At 46.7% G+C, this 25,386-nt stretch overlaps 1 protein-coding gene across 1 annotated transcript in view; it reads right to left on the minus strand.

Moving 5' to 3' along the window:
- Positions 1-12,334: 12,334 nt before the first annotated feature.
- Positions 12,335-25,386, minus strand: part of UBALD1 (UBA like domain containing 1) — a 33,695-nt gene continuing 20,643 nt past the window's right edge. The window contains exon 3 of the mRNA XM_029576966.1: positions 12,335-18,835. Within this exon, the coding sequence (XP_029432826.1) occupies positions 18,515-18,835 (321 nt within the window). The 3' untranslated portion in view covers positions 12,335-18,514. The remainder of the gene's footprint in view (positions 18,836-25,386) is intronic.

Raw genomic sequence — 25,386 nt, forward strand, 5'->3', positions numbered from 1 at the left:
AATCCTTTTTTGTAAACGTTAGGCCCAGATCCTGTTCCCAGGCTCCCGTATGGGGAAAAGGTCGCTCATCAAGTCCCGCCAATAGAGTATAAAGTTTGGATATCATCCCTGTAGTTTTGTCAACTGCTACACAAAGGTGTTCAAACTGAGATTTGCCCCTATGTATGGAGTCTTTCATTCTGGGGGACCGGAGAAAATGAAGCATTTGTCTGCCCGCCAGGAAATCAGTAGGAGGTAAATGATAGAGCGCCTGTAATTCAGGCCACGTCAGCAAAGTCTCGCCTCTAAGTAAGTGCTCGACGCGAGTGATTCCTTTCCTCCGCCAAGCGTTGAACACCCCATTTTGGCGACCGGCTGGGAATTGCAAATGATTATAGAGTCCCGTGGTATGAAAGTAATAGCGATCTCCCGCCAGTTTCGTCTTCCAACGTTCCCAAAGACGTAGCATAGTTGCTAGGGCTCCCGTCTGCATTCCCGTCGGTAGCCAAGTGCAGCGCGGCTGCCAAATAAGATCAGTCAGTGGCATGCCCCCGAGTACCTGCTCCTCAAAAGAGGCCCATTGCTTTGGAGATCGACGGCTGTGAGCATCAGGAATCGCCTTCAATTGTGCAGCTGCGTATAGCCAAATTAAATTCGGGACCCCAAGGCCCCCACGATCACGAGGTTGAAACAACAGGCGCCGCGACACCCGAGGGGGGCGCCGACGCCAGATAAAGTCAAAGAGTATTTTCTGCCAGGAGCGGAGGATAGCTGAAGTAATGTAGATGGGAATGGTATGGAAAAAATACAAAAACCTAGGTATAACATTAATTTTAATAATCGCCACCCTTCCCAACCATGAATATTGCCCCCTATCCCATAGATGGAGATCTTGACCAATCCGTTTCAGCAGTGGTGTATAATTGAGGCGAAAGAGCTCATGATAATGCGCTCCAATGTGAACACCCAAATATTTTAACACCTTGTGGGAGACCCTAAAGGGATAAAGTCGCGTCAGCTCTCCCATTACCGCTGCGTCAGTGTTTATATTTAATAATTCCGTTTTGTCCATGTTAACCTTGAGCCCAGACACTATGCTAAATGCCTGAAATTCTTCCGCTACTCCGGCTATGGAAGTCAGGGGCCTGGTGAGGGTGAGAAGTATATCGTCTGCAAAGAGGGAGATTTTCATGGGGCTGGGCTTCATGGGCACTCCTGTAATGGAATCAGAACCGCGAACCCTGGTCGCCAGTGGCTCTAAATACAGTGCGAACAACAAGGGGGACAGAGGACAACCCTGACGTGTCCCTCGGTGGACCTTGAAAAACTCCCCATACCGCCCATTAATCTTAATTCGGGCCCCCGGCTCCTGATATAGGCATTGGATCCAACGTAAGAATCCTGGGCCAAATGACATTTTCTCCAAAACTGCAAACAAAAAATCCCAATGGACCATGTCAAAGGCCTTTTCGGCATCAATGGCCATCAGGACCATGGGGACTTTCGCTGTCTGGGCCCACCAAATCGCATCTATCACCTTGCGTACGTTATCGGCAGCCGTCCTGCGGGGTATAAATCCAACCTGGTCACTATGTACTAAACAAGGGAGGATGGTATTTAGCCGGGCTGCCAAGACCTTAGCCAAAAGCTTTATATCGATATTGAGCAAGGAAATAGGGCGATACGATCCGCATTGCGCGGGGTCCCGGCCGGGTTTTGGGAGGACCGTTATGCCCGCCACATTAGTATGATGAGGTAGTGAGGCTCCGTCCCGCAATCCATTAAAGTAGGCAGTCAGGGGTCCCACCAACTGGGCACTAAACTTCTTATAATAACCACCAGAAAAACCGTCCAGTCCCGGCGATTTACCGGCTTTCAGATCTCGAATGGCCTCCTGTATCTCTATATCCTGTATGGGGGAATCTAGATAGGCTTGCTGGGACTTGGTCAAGGAGGGGAGGGACATGGTTGCGAGATAGTGGTCCACCTGAGCTGGGGAAATAGTAGAGTCTGCTGCATACAACTGGGCATAATACTGGGTAAAGCAGCGTTGTATATCTTTAGTGGCGGTTAGCATAAGTCCCTGTTTATCCCTGATCTTAGCGATGAGGGTCGAGTAAGTACGTTGCTTAAGTAGTCTCGCTAGAAACCGTCCCGCTTTATTATTACCCTCATAATAACGTTGCTTAGCCCGGAACATAGCATGCGTGATCTGCTCCGCGTCCATTAAATGCAGTTCAGTGCGTTTAAGCCGGAGGCGGGCTAGTGTATCCCGAGCCCGGCGTTGGGAGTGTTCCCGCGTCAGCTGTGCAATGTCAGCTAAGAGGGCTACACGCTTGGCCTCCCTTTGTTTCTTCAGGGCGGAAGAAAGTGCTATCAAGTGCCCTCTCATGACCGCCTTAGATCCCTCCCAAAAAATCCCCGCGTCACGCACCGTCCCCCTGTTTAGGGTCAGGTAGTCCTGTAAATGGGCTGTCAATTGATCACTGTGTACAGTGTCCCGGAGGAGTTCGTCTCGAAGGCGCCAGAATCTACACCCCGATTCTTGATCCAGCAAACTAATGGTGAGCCACACGGGAGCATGATCGGACCACGTAATATCCCCTATTCCGGTGGTCAGCACCTGATTTTGAACCCCTTTGTCCACCAGCAAAAAGTCCAGGCGGGAATAAGTGTCATGAGGATTAGAATAAAAAGTGTAAGTGCGAGACGTGGGATTTCTCTGCCGCCATATATCAATAAGGCTCCACCCCTGCATTAAAGTCTTCAAGGAGGAAGTGGCTTTCCAACTCCCTGCCTTCCTGGGATGGGAGGAATCCACCCTGGGGTTCCTTACTACATTATGATCCCCGCCCCATATCAGTAATCCCTCAGCATAGGTGGATAGCACTTCCTCTAGTTTTGCAAAAAAGAGATGCTGATCCACATTAGGAGCATAGACGCTCACTATAGTGTACAGGCGCCCGTCCACCCGGAGTTTCAAGAGAACATAGCGGCCTTCTGGGTCCACCACATGCGACTGATAATCAAAAATGACAGATTGTGCCACAAGGATACCCACCCCTGCGTATTTAGTAGTAGGAGAACTAGGGGCAAAATAACCGTGTGGATAACCGGTAAAGCGTAGTAAGTGTTCATGATGTTTCCTAGTGTGAGTCTCCTGGACTAGGGCAACATCAACATGTTGACGTTTTAAGTCTCGAAGAAAGTGATGCCTTTTCAGGGGAGTGTTAAGGCCCTTCACATTCAGGGACCATATCTTCAGAGCCATAAGGAGACCCTAAGGGTTCGATGTATACCACACTGCTGGAACAACTCCCGCACTCCATTCCGGACCACCCCCTCACATGCCATCTCCCCAAGTCTGTCCCCTGAGCACATGGATGAATACCCCCCCTCACCCCTCCTTCCAATTCCCAATATATCCCTCATTGGGATAACTCCTGAACCGGGGGTCTTAGTAACCCACGAGAAGGGCCTCCCCCCGGCTCTATGGCAAAAATTCCCTACGAAAGGTTAGCCAAAACCCCGGCATCACAAATTAAGGAGAAACAGCATTGGAACTTTAAACAAAATCTATATATTCAGAACTCATTCACCCTAGAAGATGAATAGCAAAGCTGCCCGTCCTTCAACCTGTGGGACCTGTAGCGTGCAGCAGCCGCCCCCCGGGCGGCGTCCGTCCCTGGCGTTCCAGTCGGCGCTTGTTTCCAACCCGCTGCCAACGCGGTGTCCTGGACGAGCTGGGCATCTGTGGTGCCGCGGCTGAGGCAACGGCTGGTAAAGGGAGCTGGATCTGAATGAACGCCTCAGACGCTTCTTCTAGGGTACGGACTCGGAAGGTCCTCCCCTGGTGTTCAAACTGAAGGCCAAAAGGAAAGGTCCATCTGTACCTAATGCTCCGGTCCCGCAGCGTGCTAGTTATAGGGCGAAATTCAAAACGCCTGCGCAACGTGGAGGCTGCGAGATCATTAAAAATGCTGATCTTTTGGCCCTCCCAGGCCCATTCGCGTTGTTTACGGGTGTGAGCGTATATCCGTTCTTTCTCTTTGAAGGTCTGCAGGCACACTAATATGTCCCGGGGTTTTTCGGATCTCCTAGGGCCCAGGGTCCGATGTGCCCGCTCGATATGAAAGGTGGAGCCGTCGGCCACTGCCCGCTCCCCCTCAATCGCACCCTCACGCAGGAGGGACTGAAAAATTTTTTCCACCACAGCTTCACTATTGGCATAGCATTCCTCTTCGGGCACTCCCCGTATGCGTAAATTATTCCGGCGGGACCGATTTTCGAGGTCCTCTACCTTATCTGCTAGTAATGCCTGTTCCTTCATGCTGGAGCGGAGCTCGTCGGCCATTTTGTGTATCACATCCTCATGGCCCTCTACCTTGGTCTCCACCTCGTCCACGCGGCGTCCGAGTGCCGCGAAATCATCCCGGAGCTCCTCCATATGCTGTAGTAAGTCGGTCTTATGCTGTTTCATATCGGCACGCAAGCCGATGAACCAGTCCCTCATCTCTGCCCGCGACGGCAGATCCGAGATGGCTGCTGGCGCCGGGTGCTCTGCCTCCTCTGCTGTTGTGGGGCCGGCAGTCCCAGGCGCTTCAGACTCCCTATCTTCAGGTCCCGATTTCGCGTACGTAAAGCGTGTTAAGTCGCAGCCCGACTTTGCGTTTGCCATCCCGGTATCGTGAGCTACAAGCTAATATAGGCCAGAGGGGCGTTCAGGCTGAATAAAGGTGGGTTTTGGCGTTTGCAGAAGAGAAAAGCCGGGAGCTCTCCGTTTATGCGGCCATTCTCGCCGGTGACGTCAGCGCGCCCCCTCTTCTTGGAGAACTCTGAGAGTATCCAGGGTTTTAACAGAGAGACATGAAAAGCATTGTGTATTCTCATAGATGGAAGTAGTTTTAGACTGTACATCAGATTTCCCAAGCGCCGAAAGATTGTAAAAGGTCCTACATAGCGAGGCGCAAAGCGTACTGAAGGTAGTTTAAGACAGAGGAACTTAGAACTCAGCCAGACTTTGTCTCCAAGCTGAAACTGAGGTGCCTCTCGATGGTGAGCATCGTAGATCTTTTTTGCTTTCTGTCCTGCTTCGAGGAGCAGGTCCTTCGTTTGCTTCCAAAGCTGAGATAGCTCTGCTGCAGTAGCCTGTGTGGCAGGAGAAGCCACTGATAAAGGAATTGGCAGAGGAGGAAGTGGTTGTTATCCATAGACGAGTTGGAAGGGAGAAGACCCTGTAAATTTAGCAGGATGCGAATTGATAGCAAATTCTGCCCAAGGCAGCAGTTCTGCCCAGTCACTCTGTCTTGAGTTAACATAGGACCGTAGAAACTGTTTAAGTGTTCTGTTCATTCTTTCAGTCTGACCATTAGACTGAGGGTTGTAAGTGGAGGTCAAGTCCAAGGAGATATCAAATTTTTGACATAAGGTTCTCCAGAATTTGACAGTGAATTGTACTCCTCTGTCGGACAGAATATGCTTAGGCATTCCATGACGGTGGAAGATATGTTTGATGAAGAGTTTCGCTAACTCCACAGCAGAAGGTAATCCTGGTAAAGCTATGAAATGTGCCATCTTGGAGAAGTGGTCAACGGTGACCCAAATGGTATTGTTCCCATTGGAGAGTGGTAAGTCTACCACAAAATCGGTTGCTATATGTGTCCAGGGTTCATCCGGCACTGGCAGGTGTTGGAGCAGACCCCACGGACGTCCGGCTGGAGGCTTTTGCTTGTCGCAGACAGTGCAGGAACCCACATAAGCTTGTACATCCTTTTTCATGGTTGGCCACCAGTAATACCGCTGTAACACAGCCAAAGTGCAACTCTGGCTATGTTACAGGATGGCCAGCTAGGCGGTAATCGTGTGCCCACTTCAACAGTTTCTTCCTTTGATTTCTAGCCACAACCATCTTCCCAGCGGGTACGAAATGAGTGGCTGCAAGAACCACTCTCCCGGGGTCAATGATATGACGGGATTCGTCAGGCACATCCTGAGGAGAGAAGGATCATGACAGGGCATCAGCCCCGAGTGTTCTTCTCTCCCGGACGGTATTTCAAGAGGAAATTGAATCTGTTAAAGAAGAGTGACCATCTTGCTTGATGGTGTTTGAGTTGTTGAGCGTGTCTAAAATACTTCAAGTTCTTGTGATCAGTGTACACTACTATCTGGTGTTGTGCGCCTTCCAGCCAAGGACACTATTCCTCAAAGACCAGCTTACATATAGAAACATAGAAATGACGGCAGAAGAAGGACAAACGGCCCATCCAGTCTGCCCAGCAAGCCACGCAGTTCTTCCATTTATTTCTTTATTTATTTTTTTTCCCACCCTTTTTCTCCCTCCACCCTTTTTCTCCCTCCCACCCATCCCTATTGGCTTCCAGCACCCTCCGGCCCCAACTCCCTTCCATCCCTCCTCCATGCAGAGAGCAGCGCCGTATCCGCATCCCAGTGAACATCCAGCTCAAACAGGGGTAGCAACCGCCGCAACAAGCAGGCCACACCCCTGCCCCATACTCCTACCCACCCCTGCTTTGTTTGTTTGTTTCTTGTTTTAGTTTTTTTGGAGATGGCAGCCCTCCGTGAAGGCGGAACACCAACCACTGGCCACTGGCATCCCGCTCCGTGAATGCCTCTGTGGCTACTGCTGCTCCGTGCAGTGTTTTGCTGCCTGAAGGTGGAACCCCAACTACTGGCCACTGGCATCCCGCTCCATGAATACCTCTGTGGCTACTGCCGCTCCGTGCAGTGTTTTGCTGCCTGAAGGTGGAACACCAACCACTGGCCACTGGCATCCCACTCCGTGAATGCCTCTGTGGCTACTGCCGCTCCGTGCAGTGTTTTGCTGCCTGAAGGTGGAGCACCTACTGGCCACTGGCATCCCGCTCCGTGAATGCCTCTGTGGCTACTGCCGCTCCGTGCAGTATTTTGCGCCTCTGTGGCTACTGCCGCTCCGTGCAGTGTTTTGCGCCTCTGTGGCTACTGCCGCTCCGTGCAGTGTTTTGTGAGTAACTCTTTGTCTCCGATTCCGTAATTTCTTTCGGCAGCCGAGAATCGCCTTGAGAAGAAGGAGCAGGGATGGAGCACATTGGATTCGCTGTACTGGCTCAAAACTGCTCCCACGCCGACGTCCGATGTGTCGACCTCGATGATGAATGGGCGATGCGGGTTTGGATGACGGAGGCATGGCTTCTTTTGAAAAGCCTCTTTGAGAGTCAAAAAGGCTGATATAGCTTCAGGCGACCAGTTGGCAGGATTGGCTCCCTTTCTGGTCTTAGCAGTGAGAGGAACTGTCAATGATGAGTAGTTCTTAATAAAGGAATAGTAGTAGTTCGTGAAGCCTAAGAAGCAGCGCAGTGCCTTCAGGCCTGTAGGTTGGGGCCAATCCCGGATGCTTTCTAATTTCTTAGGGTCCATCTGAAACCCATTTTTAGAAACAATGTAGCCCAGGAAGGGTACAGACTCCTTGTGGAACTCGCACTTCTCTAGTTTTGCGTATAAGTGGTATTCCCGCAGGCATCTTAGAACCTTCTTGACGTCCTCTTGATGTGTTTGTAGATCTTGTGAAAAGATCAGAATATCATCAAGATATACTAGTACACATTGATATAGTAAGTCCTGTAAGATGTTGTTCATCATATTTTTAAAGACTGCAGATGCGTTACTTAATCCAAAGGGCATGACGAGATATTCGAAGTGTCCATCGTGGATGTTAAAAGCTGTCTTCCATTCGTCTCCTTCACGAATGCACACCAAATTGTAAGCTCCTTTGAGATCCAGTTTAGAAAATATCTTGGCTCCCTGGAGTCTGTCAAATAGTTCAGAAATCAAGGGCAGGGGATACCGGTACTTGATGGTAATTTCATTCAGAACCCTGTAGTCGATGCAGGGACATAAGGTGCCATCCTTTTTCCCTACAAAAAAGAATCCTGCACCAGCTGGGGATTTGGAGGGTCTGATTAATCCTTTTTGAAGGTTCTCTTGTATATGGGCGGATATGGCCTTAGTCTCAGTTGCAGAAAGAGGGTAAACTCTTCCTTTTGGAGGCTCCGCATTAGGTTTCAAGTTTATAGCGCAGTCAAAAACTCTGTGTGGAGGGAGTACATCTGCTGCTTGTTTAGAGAAGACATCCTGGAAGGAGGCGTATTGTGGAGGTAAGCCAGGTAGCGATGGTGTAGTGGGCATGCAAATTAGCGGCGAGACTTCCGCGAGACACCGACCATGACAGCCAAGTCCCCACTGGGATAATTCCAGCATGGCCCAATCAAACTGTGGCATATGATCTTGTAGCCAAGGCAGTCCAAGTACCACTGGGTGCATGGCCTTTTCCAATACGAGGAAGGAAATGGATTCAGAGTGTAAAGCTCCAGTGCGCAGGCCAATGGCCTGGGTAATCAATGAAACTTCTCCAGGAAGTGGTTCCCCATGGATTGAAGACAATAGCAAAGGCTTAGCTATTGGTGTGGTAGGAATCCGTAGATGTTCTACTAAGTGTTTTAAGATGAAATTTCCTCCGGCTCTGGAGTCTATGAGAGCGAGGGTCTGAAATTCAAGGCTTCTGCAGAGTAGTGAGACTGGTAAAGATAATGGAGGAGTTGGAGAGGTGAGGCCTAGGAGAAGTCCTCGTACAGATCCTAGGCCTGTCAGTTTCCCGGACAGATGGGACAGGTTTAGACGGCGTGGCCAGATTGGCCACAGTACATGCATAACCCAATGCGTTTGCGAAAACGTCTTTCTTTAGAAGTTAAATGACTTCGGCCTAGTTGCATAGGCTTGTCTTTTTCTAAGAGAGCAGACGGTAGGCTTGAGGCAATTGGCACAGGTTTAGGACGGTTAACTCCCGAGGCAGACTTTCGAGGACTCCTACCCTCTTGAGTTCGGTCTCGAATATGGCTGTCAATTCTCCCAACCAGTTCCATAAGTGACTCAAGGGTATCAGGCAGATCACGAGTCACCAGTTCGTCCTTCAAGTGAGAGTTGAGGCCCTCCATGAAGATAGCACGTAGACATCCAGTCTCCCAGTGTAGCTCGGATGCTAAAGTCTTGAATTCGATTACATAGTCTGTAAGTGGCTTATTACCTTGCTGAAGGTTAAGTAGAGCAGATCCAATGACGGTCTGGCGAACCGGGTCATTGAAGACAGACTTAAAAAGTTTCAGGTCATTCAGGATAGGATCTTCACGTTTCCATAATGGTGAAGCCCAAGCCAAGGCTCTTCCTTCAAGTAGAGATAGGATATAGGTGGTCTTGGAAGCTTCTGTGGGAAAGAGGGTAAGCTGCAAAGAAAAATGCATACTGCATTGGTTGACAAATCCTCTACACATCTATGCTTCGCCCATGAAGCGGGTAGGCATGGATAACAGTATGGTGGTCTTGACAGTCACCACTGGAGACAGCAATTCTTTCACTGGAGTTGCTGAAGTATTCAGTTGTGCATGTAACTGATTGAAGGCAGTAGCTAGGCTTTCCAGAGACTTTTGTTGCTCAGTGATCCGCTGGGCCTGCAAGGCCGCGAGCTGAGCCAAGTCCATGGAGTTAGCAATCTGTTAGGTTTGTGGCATATTGTGGACTCTTGGTCAAAGTGGCGATGACTCCTCCCATGGGGAGGGGCCCCGTGGGGAACCACAGCGATAGGCTAGACTCTAGTAAGCAGACACTGAGGGAAGAAAGCTTTATTGTATTGCTGATGTAAGTTGAATCTTGCTTCAAGGAAGGGATAGTACTGTAGGCCAGTGATATCACAGTAAGCTCAGACAGTCTCTATAGATGATGGTCTCAACCGGATGTAGCAAGGTTGGGTAGTGTTCTGCAGTGCGGGGTAACGAACCTGAAGGGTGGAATAAGGATAGCTGGAGCATAGCGATACTCACAGAGTGGCAGTGCTGGTAACTTCCTTGGTAGAAGAATGGAGAGAGGGACCCGAGGTCCAACGTGCAGGATACCCTGAGCAGGATAGACCCTCGAGGAGCGAGTACCTAGGAGTGCCAAAGGATCCTGGAAGAAAGTAGTTAGGACCCCCGAGGAGCGGGTGTCCTACGTTAGGTAGTTGAACCCCAAAGGGCTGATAGAAGCGAGAGGCCCCCGAGGAGCAGGTACCCAGATCTTCTGTTGGAACGAGTTACCCCGGAGGGTAGAGAGGAATCCAAGCGAGCAGCTTAGAAGCAGTCAGAGTAGCAAAACTGAAATCCTTGCTAACTCGTTGGGCTATAGCGGAGCGGAGGTTTAAATACTCGGAGGTACTGATGTCATGTGGTGGGGATGCCCCCTAAGGTTCCCGCCATGATGTATTCAAAAGCGTAGGTGACATGCGCATGCGCCTAGGAGACCTCAGGAAGAATCATGGCGGACGGGGATGCCCATGCTGTGTCGGAGACGCCGAGGGTTTCAACAGTCAGCACCGGAGGCAGCCATCTTTCCCAGGGAGGAGGAAAAGGGTAGAAGAGAGGTGAGCCGTCTGCGACCGACAGACACAAATCTCTGCTATTCTTCACAGTTCAAGAACCAAAGGCAAAAATACAACTTAAGGTTCTGCAGCAATCTCTTTAGGTTTCCTTCTCTCCCCTGGGCCTTCTGCCCTCCTGGACCTGCCTAGTTATAAATCTTCCCAATGGCCTCTGTCCAGACCAGGAGTCCCTGCTTAGGCTTAAGGTGGACCGGGTCAGTTTTAAGGTATTCTGGGGTTTTCTTCTGTATACCCCCTATTGATTTATTTGTAATCTGACTAGAACTGGTTTCTGGCAATAGGTGGAAAATAAATTACTGTAAATAAATATATAGGCAGGAAATATAAATTCTGTGTTTTTCTGCAGAGTCTACCCCTTTCAGTATTTTGTTGGGGGCTGCTGCTCTTTTCCGCCTCTCTCTTGTCTTTTTATGAGGTCTTCTTTTCAGTCCCTGGCAAATGGCACTTTAGCATGGTCTCTATTGAGAATCTATCTGATAGCCTCTAGAAAAATCAGCAGTTTTCCATATTATCTGCCCACCTCCAATCCTGGAAAAATGAAAATGTGCCCCTCCCCCCTCTTTAGTAACTATTATTATAATAATAAACTGTTATTTTCTGATGGAGAGAGAGCACAGATAGTTTAGGAAAGCAGGCATTTCTGAACAATATTATCCTGTTTTTCTGGAGTGCTCAGGCAATCATAACACAAGGTCCCAATATTGTCTCCATACCCCTGTATGATTAATAAATCAATTACATGAGGGCCTAGAATACTAGATTTGCAGTTCATCATATATATAGGCCAAGGGACGTTTTGCCTCACAATCTGCTACTGTTTTTTTTTGAGGGCATAAATAAACATAATGATAAAGGTGAGCCAGTTGATGTAGTGTATCTGGATTTCAAGAAATTATTTGACAAAGTCCCTCATGAGAGGGGAAATTAAAAAGTCAAGGGATAGGGGGCAGTGTCCTATTGAGGATTGGGAACTGGTTAAAAGACAGAAATTAGCGAATAGGGCTAAATGGTAAAATTTCTCAATGGATATAGGTGAATAGTGGAGTGCCCCAGAGATCTGTTCTGGGAACCCTGCTTTTTAATATATTTAGATGTGAAATGGGAACAAGTGAGGTGATCAAATTTGCGGACACAAAATTATTCAAAATTGTTAAATCACAAGAGGATTGTGAGAAATTGCAAGAGGACCTTGCAAAACTGGGAGGTTGGGCATGCAAATGAAATGTAATGTGGACAAATGCAAAAGGAAGAGTAACCCAAATTATAGCTACACAATGCAAGGTTCCTCAGTAGGAGGAAAAGGATCTAGGTGTCATCGTTGATATGTTGAAATCGTCTGCTCAGTGTGCAGCATCAGCCAAAAAGCAAATAGAATGCTAGGAATTATTAGGAAAGGAATGGAGAATAAAACAGAGAATATCATACTGTCTCTGTATCGCTCCATGGTGTGACTGCATCTTGGGTATTCTGTGCAGTTCTGGTAACCATATTTCAAAAAAGATATAGCACAATTAGAAAAGGTACAGAGAAGGGCAACCAAAACGATAAAGGGGATGGAAGGATTTCCCTATGAAGAAAGGCTAAAGAGGTTAGGACTCTTCACCTTGAAGAGACGACTGAGGGGAGAAATGATAGAAGTCTATAATGAGTGGAGTGAAATGAATAAACATGAATTAGTTGTTTACTCTTTCAAAAAGTACAAAGACTAGGGGACACACAATCAGATTACTAAGTTGTACATTTAAAACTAATATGAGAAAATATATTTTTACTCAATGCATAATTAAACTCTGGAATTCGTTGCCAGAGATTGTGGTGAAAGCTGATAGTGTAGCTGCATTTTAAAAAGGTTTGGACAAGTTCTTGGAGGAAAAGTCCATTAGCCATTAAGGTGGAGTTGCAGACTATCTACCCTTTGGGATCCTGCCAGGTACTTGTGACTCAGATTGGCCACTGTTGGAAACAGGAGACTGGACTTGATGTACTTTTGGTCTGACCCAGTATAGCAAATCCTATATACTCGGCTGATGCCCACATTTTGTTTGTCAGTGGCCATATCCAATTGGAAAGGACTGGATAGAACCAGAATACAACAATCCTGAAACAGTCTTGTTAAATCAGTAATTCTTTAGCTTTATTTTAATTTAAAATTCCCACCAGGAGTTCATAACAGTAATAACGAGCTTTGGTTGTTAATGGCCTCCTGGCAGTTGTACTATATATAATAAGAAATTCACTTAATTTTATTTTATAATACATTATCATGCAATGGCACATGATCATCCACCCACCCCATCAAAAAACAAGCAAAATATAAAAGATAAGTGCTATGGGATCTGGGTGCAGTGATGGGGTGACCACTCCTCACCCAGGATTCCTGTCCGTTCTGGGAGAAGAAACTCTCAGCTTATCTGGTTTCATAAGCTTTTGCCGCATCCTACCACCACCCCACCCCACAATGCCAAAATGTCCATTGAATGTCCATTACTGGGGCAGTTCTGAATAGCCTGCGTTGCTGCAAGCGTATGTGCTGTGTAAGCAAATTTTTGCAGGGATACTATCTGTGTAGCATCCCTTTGAAAAATGCCTACAAGATACACATGTACGAAGCACTAGTGAAAGGTGGCCCCTGCTTTTTCTGCCAGTGGCAGAATGGGGGCAGAGCAATGTGTCTGGTTTTGAAAATCCAATGGCCATGTGTTGTTTTCCTCCTGCAACTTAAAACATGCCGCCAGGATCGCCCTCTCGCAGTCTGCCTAAAAGTATTCGTGTGGTGAAAACGTGCGTGCTGGACCGAGGACAGTATTCATATAGGTCAGTTTACTTGGGCACATTGCTTCAAAAATATGAATAAATAGAACAAGAAAACCAGGGACCCCATATTTCGGGGCCATTTGTCTGATTTAGCTGGACAAATGGTGGGGTTTGAAAATCCCTGCTAGTTGACTGCCTCGGTGTAATCCAGCTAACTAGTTAGCTGGATAAATTGGAGGCATTTCAGGGCGGAGTTAAGGTAGCTGGATAACAGCCAACTAACTCTGGTCATGCCACAGAGCAGTCCTAAAGGTATCTGGCTATCTTTAAGATAGTGTCAGGTATAGTCAGCAGTGCAGCCGAATATCCAGACATTGTTAGCCACATAGCTGCTAACTTTGCTGGCCACACAGCAGCTGAAATGGACTCCAAGGAGTGTAATATAATGTCCCTATTTCTAGAATGTCCTCATTGGTCATGCAACTCTGACCTTAGGCAAGGGCTTACTGTCTCAAAGCATTGTGTCTTATAGCCCTGCTTATCCTATTTTGAAGAGCTACAACTCCCAAGATGCAGTAGAATGAGATTTGTCACCTAATGTGCAACAACCTGGTTAAGGTTCATAAGAATATGGAAGATGTGAGCTGTGTGGATGTTACTAAACTAATTCCAAGTCATCATGTGACCTGAGTTGAGTCCCTGTCTCTGTGCCTTCTGGTTCTTCAGGTCTTGCTCTAATTGAGAGAGGGGTCACAGCTTTCGTGGTGAAATTCTAGTATAACAAAGGGGAACTGTCCTCTACATTCAAGTTATATTGGGACAAGCACAAAGACCCTGGTGCATGCTGCCATGAGGGAGAACTGGATTTGATTCCTGAACCTGGCTTTTTGCTCCTTGGGCTGGATTTGGTGTGGGGCTGCATTCACAGCCTGGCGGGTGGGGGGAGTCGTTTTAGCCATTGCCAATGGTTACACTTAAGTGGTCAGGGTGTGCCCATACTAGGCTCTATAGGGAGCTGCCATTTGTGGCCTCTGACCAAGGATTATTGCTGTGATGGTTGGGCTAAACATTAGACAGGAGAGGGTTAAGTAGGGGCAAAAACTCTGGGTGCAGTTGTGAATGAAGGCTTGTGGTGCCAGAGCTCCAGTACAGGTCAATCCCACTTAAGCTGGAAACCCAAAGAAGCAGAAGGAAACTGCTGGGCTAATGCCCCTTACCCCAGTCAAAACCAAGATTCAGGACCAGCCCAAGCCAGGTTTTGTGGTCTGAGGCCCCTGGCAGAAGACTGACACACACTGCAACCCCTACCCTTAGTTTCACCCTAGAAAAGATGAGCTGCAAGAGAGCTCTTTATACAGAGCTGGGAGTTTCATTTTTTTGTATTTTCAGCAGTTGCTGATGTAGGGCTGCTTGATGATATTTCTGCTCTCTATGGCGGGGCGTCAGGAGGTAGGTTGGTGGTTAAATCTCCAGGCTAGGGGTTCTACCACAGAATACCTACTGAAGGCAAACTCTCCTCCATTCAAAAAAAGGCCTGTTTACCATACGACAGGGAAGGAGAAGAATCTGTGCAGGGGGAGGACGGCTGTGAAAACAGAAATGTTCAACAAATACTTTAGTTATTTGATGAGAGTACAGACAGAAGACACCACCAGTCTATTTATGCAAGACAGAGTTCAGGGGACCAGAGGGGACAACCTATCCAATGTCTTTCTGCTGGCGGGTGTAGTTCCAGAGGACAGGAGGTAGTCAGGAACAGGGAAGAGGCGGATAACCACACATCGCTTAGTCTGAGATTGGTGACGGGATGATTAACAGTATTAGTACTAAAGATAAAGATTTTGGAATACATCAGGTCCCGGTATCTTACAGAAAATGAAGCATCAGGGATTTCCCATGGGAAGGCCATGTCAAACAAATCTGATCAATTTCTATGAATGGATCAGGAGGGAATTAGATCTGGCGAGATCGTTGGATGCCTTATGCTTTGATGTTAGTAAGGCCTTTGACAATGCACCTCACAGGAAACCCTAAGCACCTGAAGGACTAGGGATTTGCTCCCATTGTGAGTTTATGAGAAAAAAAAAAAGCTCTTCGTGAATCAAGCCCCAAAGATTTGTAACCTAGAAGGTGGAGGGATCTATAAAATCTTGACTGATGAAGGGTGTAGCAACAGATATAATGCAAAATAAAATGCAGTCTTGCATTTGGGGTGCAGAAACTCAAAGGAGCTGGCCATAAAGTACCAATGACCTCCAAACAGAGAAGGATCTGTGGGTGATCACTTCTGATAAAACTGCAACAAGGTGGTCAGAAAAGCCAGAGGAATGTTGGGGTGCACAGGGAGAGGAATAGTGCAAGTGAAAATGCCATTGAGAAAAACAATTAGTAAGACGTCTTTCGAGGGATTTTTTCCCAATTTTGGAGTCACATTTCCTGAAGGATACACAGAGGAGAGGCCATCCAGAAGAGGGCTGCCACAGTGGGGCAGATTCTGCACCATCAACCTTCTGACGTGAGCCTTATGGATCTTTTTATAATATGGAAATCTAGGAAATAGAGAAGGTTGATACGATGAAGACACTCAGGAGATCTCAAAGGCATAAATAAGGCATAAGAGGCAGACACTTTTTGGTGGCAGGGCAAAAATGGTAATGAAATTCAAGAGAGCATGTGAAAAAGACAGAGAATCCTCAGTGCTGGGGAAATGTGGTGAAGCCAGAGTTCTGGTAAGATCGGCGATACTGTAGGCAGTAGGGAAATAGGCAGACCAGGTGGGCCTTGCAGGTCTGCTGTCTTATTCTGCATTTCCAGGATGATAGAAACATGGAATATGACAGCAGATAAAGACCATATGGTCCATCCAGTCTGCTCATCCACAACTCCTGCTCAGTTCTGGAGTCCATTCCTATCCCTTAGCGATCCTCTGTGCTTGTTTCATGCTCTCTCGAATTCCGATACTGGTCTCATCTCCACCACACACCCCCCCCACGGGGAGGCGGTGCCAATTATCCACCTTCCTTAGGGTAGAGAAATATTTCCTTAAATTATTCCTGAGTCTGCCCCTTTCATCCTCATCCAATCATTCCTTGTTCCAGAACCTCCTTTGCAATGAAAGAGGCCAGCCTCTTGTGCATTTATTCCTTGAAGATGTCTAAATGTCTCTATCATACCTCCCTCCTCTCCTCCAGGGTGTTCATGTTTAGATCTTTAAGTCTGTCCCCATACGCTTTGCATTTAAGCCCACATAGCATTTTAATAGCCGTCTTCTGGACTGACTCTATCTGGTCTATATCCTTGTGAAGGTGTGCTCTCCAAAATTGTGCAATTTTCCAAATGAGGTTTCACCAGGGGCTTATACAAAGGCAATATCACCTTTTTTTCTGCTAACAATTCCTCTCCTTATACATCCAAGCATCTTTCTGGCTTTTGCCATTGCCTTATCCACCTGTTTGGGCCTTTTTGGCTTTTGCCATCTCCTTATCTACCTGCAATCATCAGATACGATTACTTCCACATCCCAGGCTTGTTTCGTACATAGAACAATATCACCTCTATATTGTACCATTCCCTTGGGTTTTTGCAAATCAAATGCATGACCCTGTGTTTTTTTAGCATTATTCTTAGCTGCCAGATTATAGACCATTCCTCGAGCTTCACTATTTTCCTCCTAATGTTTTTCACACCTTCGTGAGTGTCTACCCTATTGCAGGTTTTGGTATCACCCACAAAAAGGCAAACCTTTCCCAATAGATCTTCCACAGCACTGCTTATGAAAATGTTGAAAAGTGCCTGTGACAAACCACTAGTAACACCCCTCTCCTTTGAGTGAGCTCCATTTACCACTAACTTTGTCATCTTCCACTCGACCAATTTGTAACCCAGTCAGTCACTTTAAGGTCCATACCAAAGGTGCTCAGTTTATTTATAAGTCTCCTATGCAGCACCGTGTCAAAGACCTTACATCTAAAACTCCTTCGTGATCCAGCGATCCGGTCACCCAGTCAAACGACTGATCAGATTCGTCTGACAAGACTATCTCGGGTGAAACCATGCTAACCAGGATCTTGTAATTCTAGGATCTGTGTATCCACATGACACTCATAAAACAGGGTTTTATTTCTTCCTATAAGGTACTTGTGAGACCCAGCTCATGCACTGCAATGGCGACAGCTCCATCTTCCAGGCAGATTCATGGGGTGACTTGGTCTCTTGGCTACAACCTTGGTTTTTTCCCAGCCTCACAAAAGTGAGGAATAAAAAAAAAAAAAAAAAAAAAGAGAAGAGAAGTTGCCATCTTCACCTCTCTGTCTCCATAGTGGCATTGCACCTGTTCTCTTCAGATGTGGCTTGTTGGGGGACAGTGGCTGGCCATCCCATGGACTGGGATACTGCTTGATAAAGAGCCTAGGATCTTGTAAACCAATTATGATCTTGACTCTTGCAGAAGACTAGACTATGCATTCATTGTGTAGTCTATGCACAGTCCCATGCTGTGATTTGGGGCAACCTATGCTCTACCAGCCATTGCTCAGGGCACAATGTGCTTCTTCAAGAATTGTTCTGGGGATTACAGAGATGTGGTCCATCCGGGTGAAACATCAGAACCCAGAGCTAAAACAGAATGAAAAGGCTGGGCAGGGAGGAAGATAATTATTCACACACCACACAGTAATGTCAAAACCAAATCCTACCGATAGGGAAAGCTGCTGTTCTTAGATCCACTTTTCAAATCTGTGGCTAGACCGTAAATTATAATTTAAAAAAAAGCAAATAATTTCCCAGATTTTCTCTTCTCTTCCGCACCCTGTGCTTTTTCTTAATGCCTGAATATTTACAAAATCCCTGCCCTTGGAGATAAAAGCTGACAGATTTAAAGCTGAGGTAAGAACCGGGGATGTGTAAAGTTTTAGGGACAATCCCTTCCCAAGTGCTTTAGCAAGGAGTGTTTAAGGGCTACAAGGGTTGGGGAGGAGGTCACCGCTGCAGCTCAGCAGGCACATGCCAGGGCTTCTTGATAAACCAAGTCATCGTTAGGAAAAAGTGAAAGCAGCTGGAGTCCCCTCGAGAGCAGTATATCCACGTGAGAGCTGCGGATCCACATGACATTCATAAAACAGATTTTAATTCTTCCTATGTCTTGGACCTAGAAGAAGGTACTTGTGAAACCCAGCCCCATGCATTGCCATGGTGACAGCTCCATCTTCCAGACAGATTCATGGGTGCCTCAGTCTCTCAGCTACAACCTTGTTTTTTTTCTCAGTCTCCCAAAGGTGAGGAATAAAAAGAAAGCAACGTGGCCTGTTTGTGGGCGTGCCATCTTCATCTCTCTGCCTCCATGGTGGTACTGGACCTGTTCTCTTCGGACGTGGCTTGTTGGGAGACGGTGGCTGGCCATCCCATGGGCTGGGTCACTGCTGGGACAGGAGTCCGCAGGCTCTGCTGCTGGCTCGGGGAGGAGACAGCAGGCCAGCCTTGGCTGAAACTTCCGTGGTGAGGCGGAAGTGGAGGCGGAGGAGAGGTTGCCATGGAGGCCACTGGGCTGCTGCTGTTGAAACTCTCAGAAGCTTTGAGCCTGGAGAACATGGCTAGCGCATCAGGAAAGTTGGGAGGTGTAGCAGGTGTGTTGGCCGGCGTGCACATCTGGAGAGAAAAGAAAAATACATGAGTGAAAGAACTGGGTAAACAACAGTGAATGTCTGACCGTACTTGTAGGGTCTAGGAACGTAACAATATGCAGAATGAGTGAGGGTTAGGGGTTACTCAGGAGTGTTACAGAAGTGTGACAGTACTGGGTGGTGGGGACACAATGGGTTACTTCCCTTGGAGGCAGGAATAGTACTCAGGGTAGAGGATGTGATCTTACTTAAGAGGAACATAACAGCAGTTTGGGGTTGGAGTGTGAAAGATGTCATTACCCTCAAGGGGAAGAGGAAGTGTGACAGTACTTGGCTGAACGGGATAGCAGACTATCTGGAAGGCAGGGAGTGGATGTTAGTACTTAGGGGAGTGGTACTCTGTGGAGAAAGAAGGAATGTAACAGTGTACCCAGCCCTCCACTTGACAGCAGTGGCACTCTCCACGCCCTCCAGCAAGCACAAGAGCTTTCTCTGTTATTACCCTTCCCACCAGCACTACCATCACTGGTGCAAGCCTCACCACAAGCAAGGGAAGTTCTCTGCGCCTGTCATGTTGCAGTGGATTGATACACGGACCTGGCTCCTTATGCTCCCAGGCTGACTTTTGATGTCAGGCCTGCATTCTAACGCTCGGGGGGGGGGGGGGGGCGCCGGGGGTAGTGTGGCAGAAAGGCAGGGGCTCCCCCCTACATGCCCTCACGGTCCTGTCCTCTCTCTCGCTCAGAGACAGCTGCACGCATCTCATGGGCAGGTGGGGCTTCTGCCAGAAAACCTACGTAGCTTGGATCTTTTCACTGGTAGCTCAAGGTGCAGCTGCCATAGCTACTTCCCTGTCCCCTAGAGGCCTTACAATCCAAGGGGCCTATTTACTAAAGATTTCCTTCCATTTTGTGTCTATGGGAAAGGCATTAAGTTTGTACCTGAGGCTGTGGAGGGTGAAGTGACTTGCCCAAGGTCACAGAGAGCAACAGTGGGGACAGGAATCCCAGCTTCCCTGGTACTTAACCTGCTGCTCTAACCACTGGGCTGCTCCTCCAAATAGCAGGTAGGGGAGAGCTTCTGGGACACAAAAGCCATAGGCCAGTAAAAGATCAAAAATTGTTTTTTTAGGGGTGCGACTTTCTTTGAATTTTGGACAGGAAAGAGTTGTAAAATTATTCATTATACTTCTTCCTGTTGAGTTGCTCAAGGCATGTTCCTACAATATAAAAGGAAAAAAAAGAAAAATAATAAAAGAAAAATAACTGGTGCAGTCTCCCTGTTCACAGCCCTACTGACTTATTCTCCAGGTCATAAGAGTTGATCTCGTTTTCATTATTTTTTTACTTTATGGAATCTTATTTTAACTTGGGTAATGTTGTATGCATTTGATATACATGGGGAGGGGAGGAGGGGGTGAAAAAATCTCAAATGTAAATGTACTGGTTTGATGTTTGTTTTGCGAAATGAATCAATAAACGAGACTGGAAGTAACACTGCAGCAACTTGGCAACCCAAACTTGTGGAGGCAGCCCCCAGCTAAACACCTCTAGCAGTGTCTTCATATTTAAATCCAGTTTAATACTGTCTTGCACTGCAGTGATTTCTTTGAAGGTAAGTACTGTCAGTTACGGAGATCAAACTATTTTTATTCAGTCCTGGGTTTAGCTTTCTAAGAATCCGGGAGCGCCTGAGTTTGCTCTGTAATCCTTGGCCTGTTCAACAAACCTTACAGCAGCTGCATTTTGCTAAAACTGCACTTAAAGATGGTGTAACCTGATCTAGTTTTGAGGGTGCGACCAGGGCTCAGTGGTGGCAGAGACAGAGTCTGTTTCTTGGGCTAGTGAGTGACTCAGCCCAGTGTCTTATTTTTTGCACAGAAAACATCACCAAAAGTAAAAGCTTTCTCCTCGCAAACCAGGTACAGGGGCTGCAGTGCTGGACACCCTGGTCCATGACCACTCCTCCCCCACCAGCTGAGAGAGAAAGCTCAGGCCCAGGCCCATAGGTTTTGAGATTTAAAGAGGGCTCTTTACGAATTCTGGAAGCATCCACTCTGCGCTAGCAGCAGTGGGAGAGCAATGTCCAAAATCCCTCCCGGCAGCAGGAAACAGCCCCACACCCCCAATCTGCTGGGTTTGAAATCTCAGCAAGGAAAGGAAATTCGGTTCTTCCCTGCTAATTCTCATCCCTTAAGTCCCACAGATCAGTCCAGACAAATGGGTTTTCACCCCAATCAGCAGATGGAGAAAGAACAAAACCTTCACTGTATCCATGGTACCTAAGAAAGTGTGCCACCCGCTTTGCTCAGTATGAAATGTACCCAAGCAAATTTAAAATAATAACCAACAACTACTCTCTACTATCAATCGAGCAGGGGGACAAAAACCTCCAAACTAGAGAGCACTGGAATATAACCTCTGACATATTTACACACATGATAGATAGTGGTCTTCAAATCCAGAGAGAGACTCTGGTCTGATCTGTGGGACTTAAGGAATGAAAATTAGCAGGTAAGAAACAAATGTTCCTTTCTTCTTCATTTCCCAGTTCAGTCCAGGCGAATGGGATGCACCCAAGCTTCCCCAAACTGGGCGGGAAACCGAAAGACCTGCTCACAGCACACTCTCAGCAAACCCAGTTGAGTCTGAAGCTCAAGCATCAAGTCTGCAATGCTTGGGAAAAATATGCGGTGAGGACCAAATAACCACCTAATAGATTTCTTGCAGCGGAATCAACTGACATTCAGCCCAGGATGCAGCCTGCACCCTAGAACAATGAACCCACAAAGCAAGAAGGGAGGCGATCTGTGAAAGCCGTAATGGTGTCATCAAACAAGATAGATGCCAAATGTCCCTTAAAAACGTTTATTGTAGTGGAGACGTAAAAAATGCCCGACTCAGGCCGAGTTTCACCACTCCTCAAGTGGCTGCCTCAGGGGCTGGCTTGTTCAAGATACGAACATACAACACTCATACATCGGTCTGCTTAAAGGTGAAAAAGCACCAGTTGATGCACGTCATTTATGCTCTATTCGGAAGTATAGTCTCCACTCATCTATCTTGTTTGACGACACCCTAATACAATGAGCCTGCAGTTTCTCTGGAACTGGGACCCCTTGCATATGTAAGCTGAAGCAATCGCCTCTTAACAACTGGGAAACAGTTGCCTTCGATGACTTTTCCCCCTTGCTACGCCCACCAAACAGCACAAATACATGATCCGTCCTATGGCAACTATTGGTGACCTTCAAATAGTGTAAGAGAATTCGACATGAATCCAACAAACTCCCAAAGGTTGGCAACGCCACCGACTGGGTCAGATGAAAAGTGGAGACTACCTTTGGCAAGAATGAAGGAACTGTTTGCAGAGATACCCCCGCCTCTGTGAATTGGAGAAACAGATCTCTACACGACAATGCCTGCAATTCAGATACGTCTCAATGAAGAGATAGCCACCAAAGAGACAGTCTTTAATGTGAGATCCTTCAAGGATGCCCTCTTCAAGGACTCAAAAGGCACCTTCCACAAGGTCTGCAACATCAAATTAAGATTCCATGGGAGAAATACCCATTTCACCGGAGGACACAGTGCTTCACCCCCTTAAGGAAACAAATGACACTGAGGTGTGATGCCAGAGAGAAACTATGAACCTTCCCCCATAACAGGCCAAAGCTGCTACTTGCACCTGAAGGAAACTCAAGGCCAAACCCTTCTGCAGACTCTTCTGCAAAAAGGAAAGAATCTGAGGAATAGTTGCACGAACTGGTAATAACCCTGCGGAGACACCACTCCTCAAACATCATCCAGACTCGTACATATACCAATGAAGTTGAGGATCTCCTTGTTTGAAGCAAAGCTGTAATAACCTCTTCCCAAGTACTCCTTTAATCTCAAGTGCCTCTGCTCAAAAGCAAGGCTGCAAGACAAAAGCGATCCACCTATTCCAAAACAATTGGGCCCTGATGCAGCTACCTGGGAAGATGCCTAAACCTCAACAGCCTGTCCAATGCCAGGTTTATGAGATCTGAAAACCATAGGCCTGGAGCCATTCCAGAGTCACCAGAATCACTTTTCCGTGATGTGCCTTTCTATGTCAAAGGACCCTGTCTATCTGTGACCAAGGAGAAAGCACATACAGCAGAATCCCCACGTGGCCAAGGCTGGGAGAGAGCATAGAGACCTTCCGTTCCCAACTCTCACCTGCAATTGAAGAAATGCCGAGCTTTGGCATTGTGCCTTGACACCATCCAGTCCAAATGAGGAACCCCCAACTTGATCTCAAATGAGAGACATTGCCTTGCTCGACAACTCCCACTCTCTGGGGACCAGCGTGTGTCTGATGAGAAAATTCACCTGAACATTCTCCATCTCAGCCACATGAGACACTGACAGGATCAGGAAATGCCGCTCCACCCAGCGAAATAACTCCTTGGCCTCTAGGAATACCACAGACTCCTGGTGCCTCCTTGCCGGTTGATGTAAGCTACCATAGTTGCATTGTCCAAACAGGACTCTTACTGCCCAATTGTGGATTAATGACAGAAAAGCAAGCATTGCCAGATGGATAGCTCTGGTTTCAAGTTAGTTGATAAACTAGGATGCCACTGCCCAACATCTCTGTGCTGACCGATTCTGACAGATGGTCCCCCAGTCCTGTCAGACTGGCATCCATGGTCACCACCATCCAAATGTAGGCTTTCCAGTCTGAATCCCTTCTACAAATTGGTCTGCAAAAGCCACCAGAACAGCCTTGATCTGGCATCCCCAAGAAGGTGCAGACAATGTTCGAAATTCTCCAAATAAGGATTCCAGCATGACAGCAGTGCCCTTTGAAGTGGATACATATGCACAAAGTCCCAGGGAACCAACTCTAGGCCAGATGCCATAGAGCCAATAACCTGCAAGTAATCCCAGACACTGAGAGCCCACTGATGTAAGAACTGTCAAATTTGTCCTTGTAAGTTATTTATTTATAAATTTATAGCCTGCTTATCTTAAATGCTAAGTGGGTTACAAGACCTCATACATATTTAGGCAAATAAGAGAAAAGAACATGTACTACAATCATAAAAGCAATAACCATAAAACAAATATATCATAAAATAAAAAATAAAAGTAACATAATAACAATAAAATTACATCATATATAATTAACTAAAATGTTCCTCTTTAAGGTTAAATGCTATTACCGGGCTCAATAACATAAAAATCTAATATCGATACTCACTATTAAAAACAGGAAAGCATGGCTTATTACAATCAAGGTTCTCAGACCAAATTAAAACATAATCAAATAAATACTCCTTAAAATGCCTGCTGGAAAAAATATGGTTTTAACATTTTGCGGAAAGCCATCAGTGTATGTACATTTTTTACTTCAAAATCCTGTCTGAGGTAAGAAACACTTTGCCCACCCTGGTCTCAAACTGTGTCCCCAGGTATTCCAATGTCTGAGACAGCTCTTTTCCTAATTCACCACCCAGCCCTGGGTCTGCAATCTCGGCAATACCCTCTGCATAGACTATTGGCAAATCTCCCACGACTTTTCCTGAATAAGCCAGTCATCCAGATAAAAGGGGACCAGAACCCCCTCTCTGTAGAGGGCCGCTGCCACAATACCATTAACTTGATTAACATATGAGACACCGTAACAAGGCCAAAGGGAAGAGCCCGGAACTGATAATGTTCCCCTAGAATTGCAAATCTGAGGAACTTTTGGTACTCCTCCTGAATGGGAATATGCACATAAGCCTCGGTGAGATCAAGAGACACCAAGAACCCTCCTTTTTTGACTGCTGCGATGACTGAGTGCAAAATTTCTATTCGGAAATGAGGCACACACAAAGAAGCATTCACTTTCTTGAGGTCCAGGATGGGATGATAGGTGCCCTCTTTTTTTGGGTCTAGAAGTATATGGAATATCTTCCCCATCCCTGTTCCGCTTGGAGAACCGGCACTACTACCTCCATCTTCAGCAGCCTCTCTAGTGTGGATCAAACGCAGCCACCTTGCCACTGGCTGTGCAAGAGGAAACTATGAAGGCCTCGCGCACCAGGCATGCAAATTCTAAAGCATAACTATCTAATATGATGGAGAGGAGCCATTGGTCCGTCATTATCTTGGTTCACTCTTCGTAAAAGACAGCCAAGCGCCCTCAGACGTTTTTGACCAAAGAATGGACCAAGTGCATTTCATTGTGATCCCATAATACCCCCCCGTAGATCTGGAGTTTTCCCTGACTGATTTATGGGCTCCTGTTGTGGGTTCATTTGGGGTCTTCTATTATTTGGATTTGTCCTGTAATCTGTATCACTGAACTAAGATAAATAATAACACTCACTATGTCTTTTTGTGAAATAATGAAAAGCTATATTTTTCTGTATAATTATATATACAAAACAAAACCAGCACTTATGAGAATGCCTGTAAAAATACAGCAAACAAATATTTATTTATTTATACACAACAGCTGTTTATAAGAACACCTGAGACAAAATGATAAATACAATATATCAGCACAATATGTAAAAGTATACCCTAATATGGTATAATTTTATACAACGCTTAGCAGAAA

Source organism: Rhinatrema bivittatum, chromosome 14, assembly GCF_901001135.1.
Source record: "Rhinatrema bivittatum chromosome 14, aRhiBiv1.1, whole genome shotgun sequence".
In the NCBI taxonomy this organism is placed as follows: Eukaryota; Metazoa; Chordata; class Amphibia; order Gymnophiona; family Rhinatrematidae; genus Rhinatrema; species Rhinatrema bivittatum.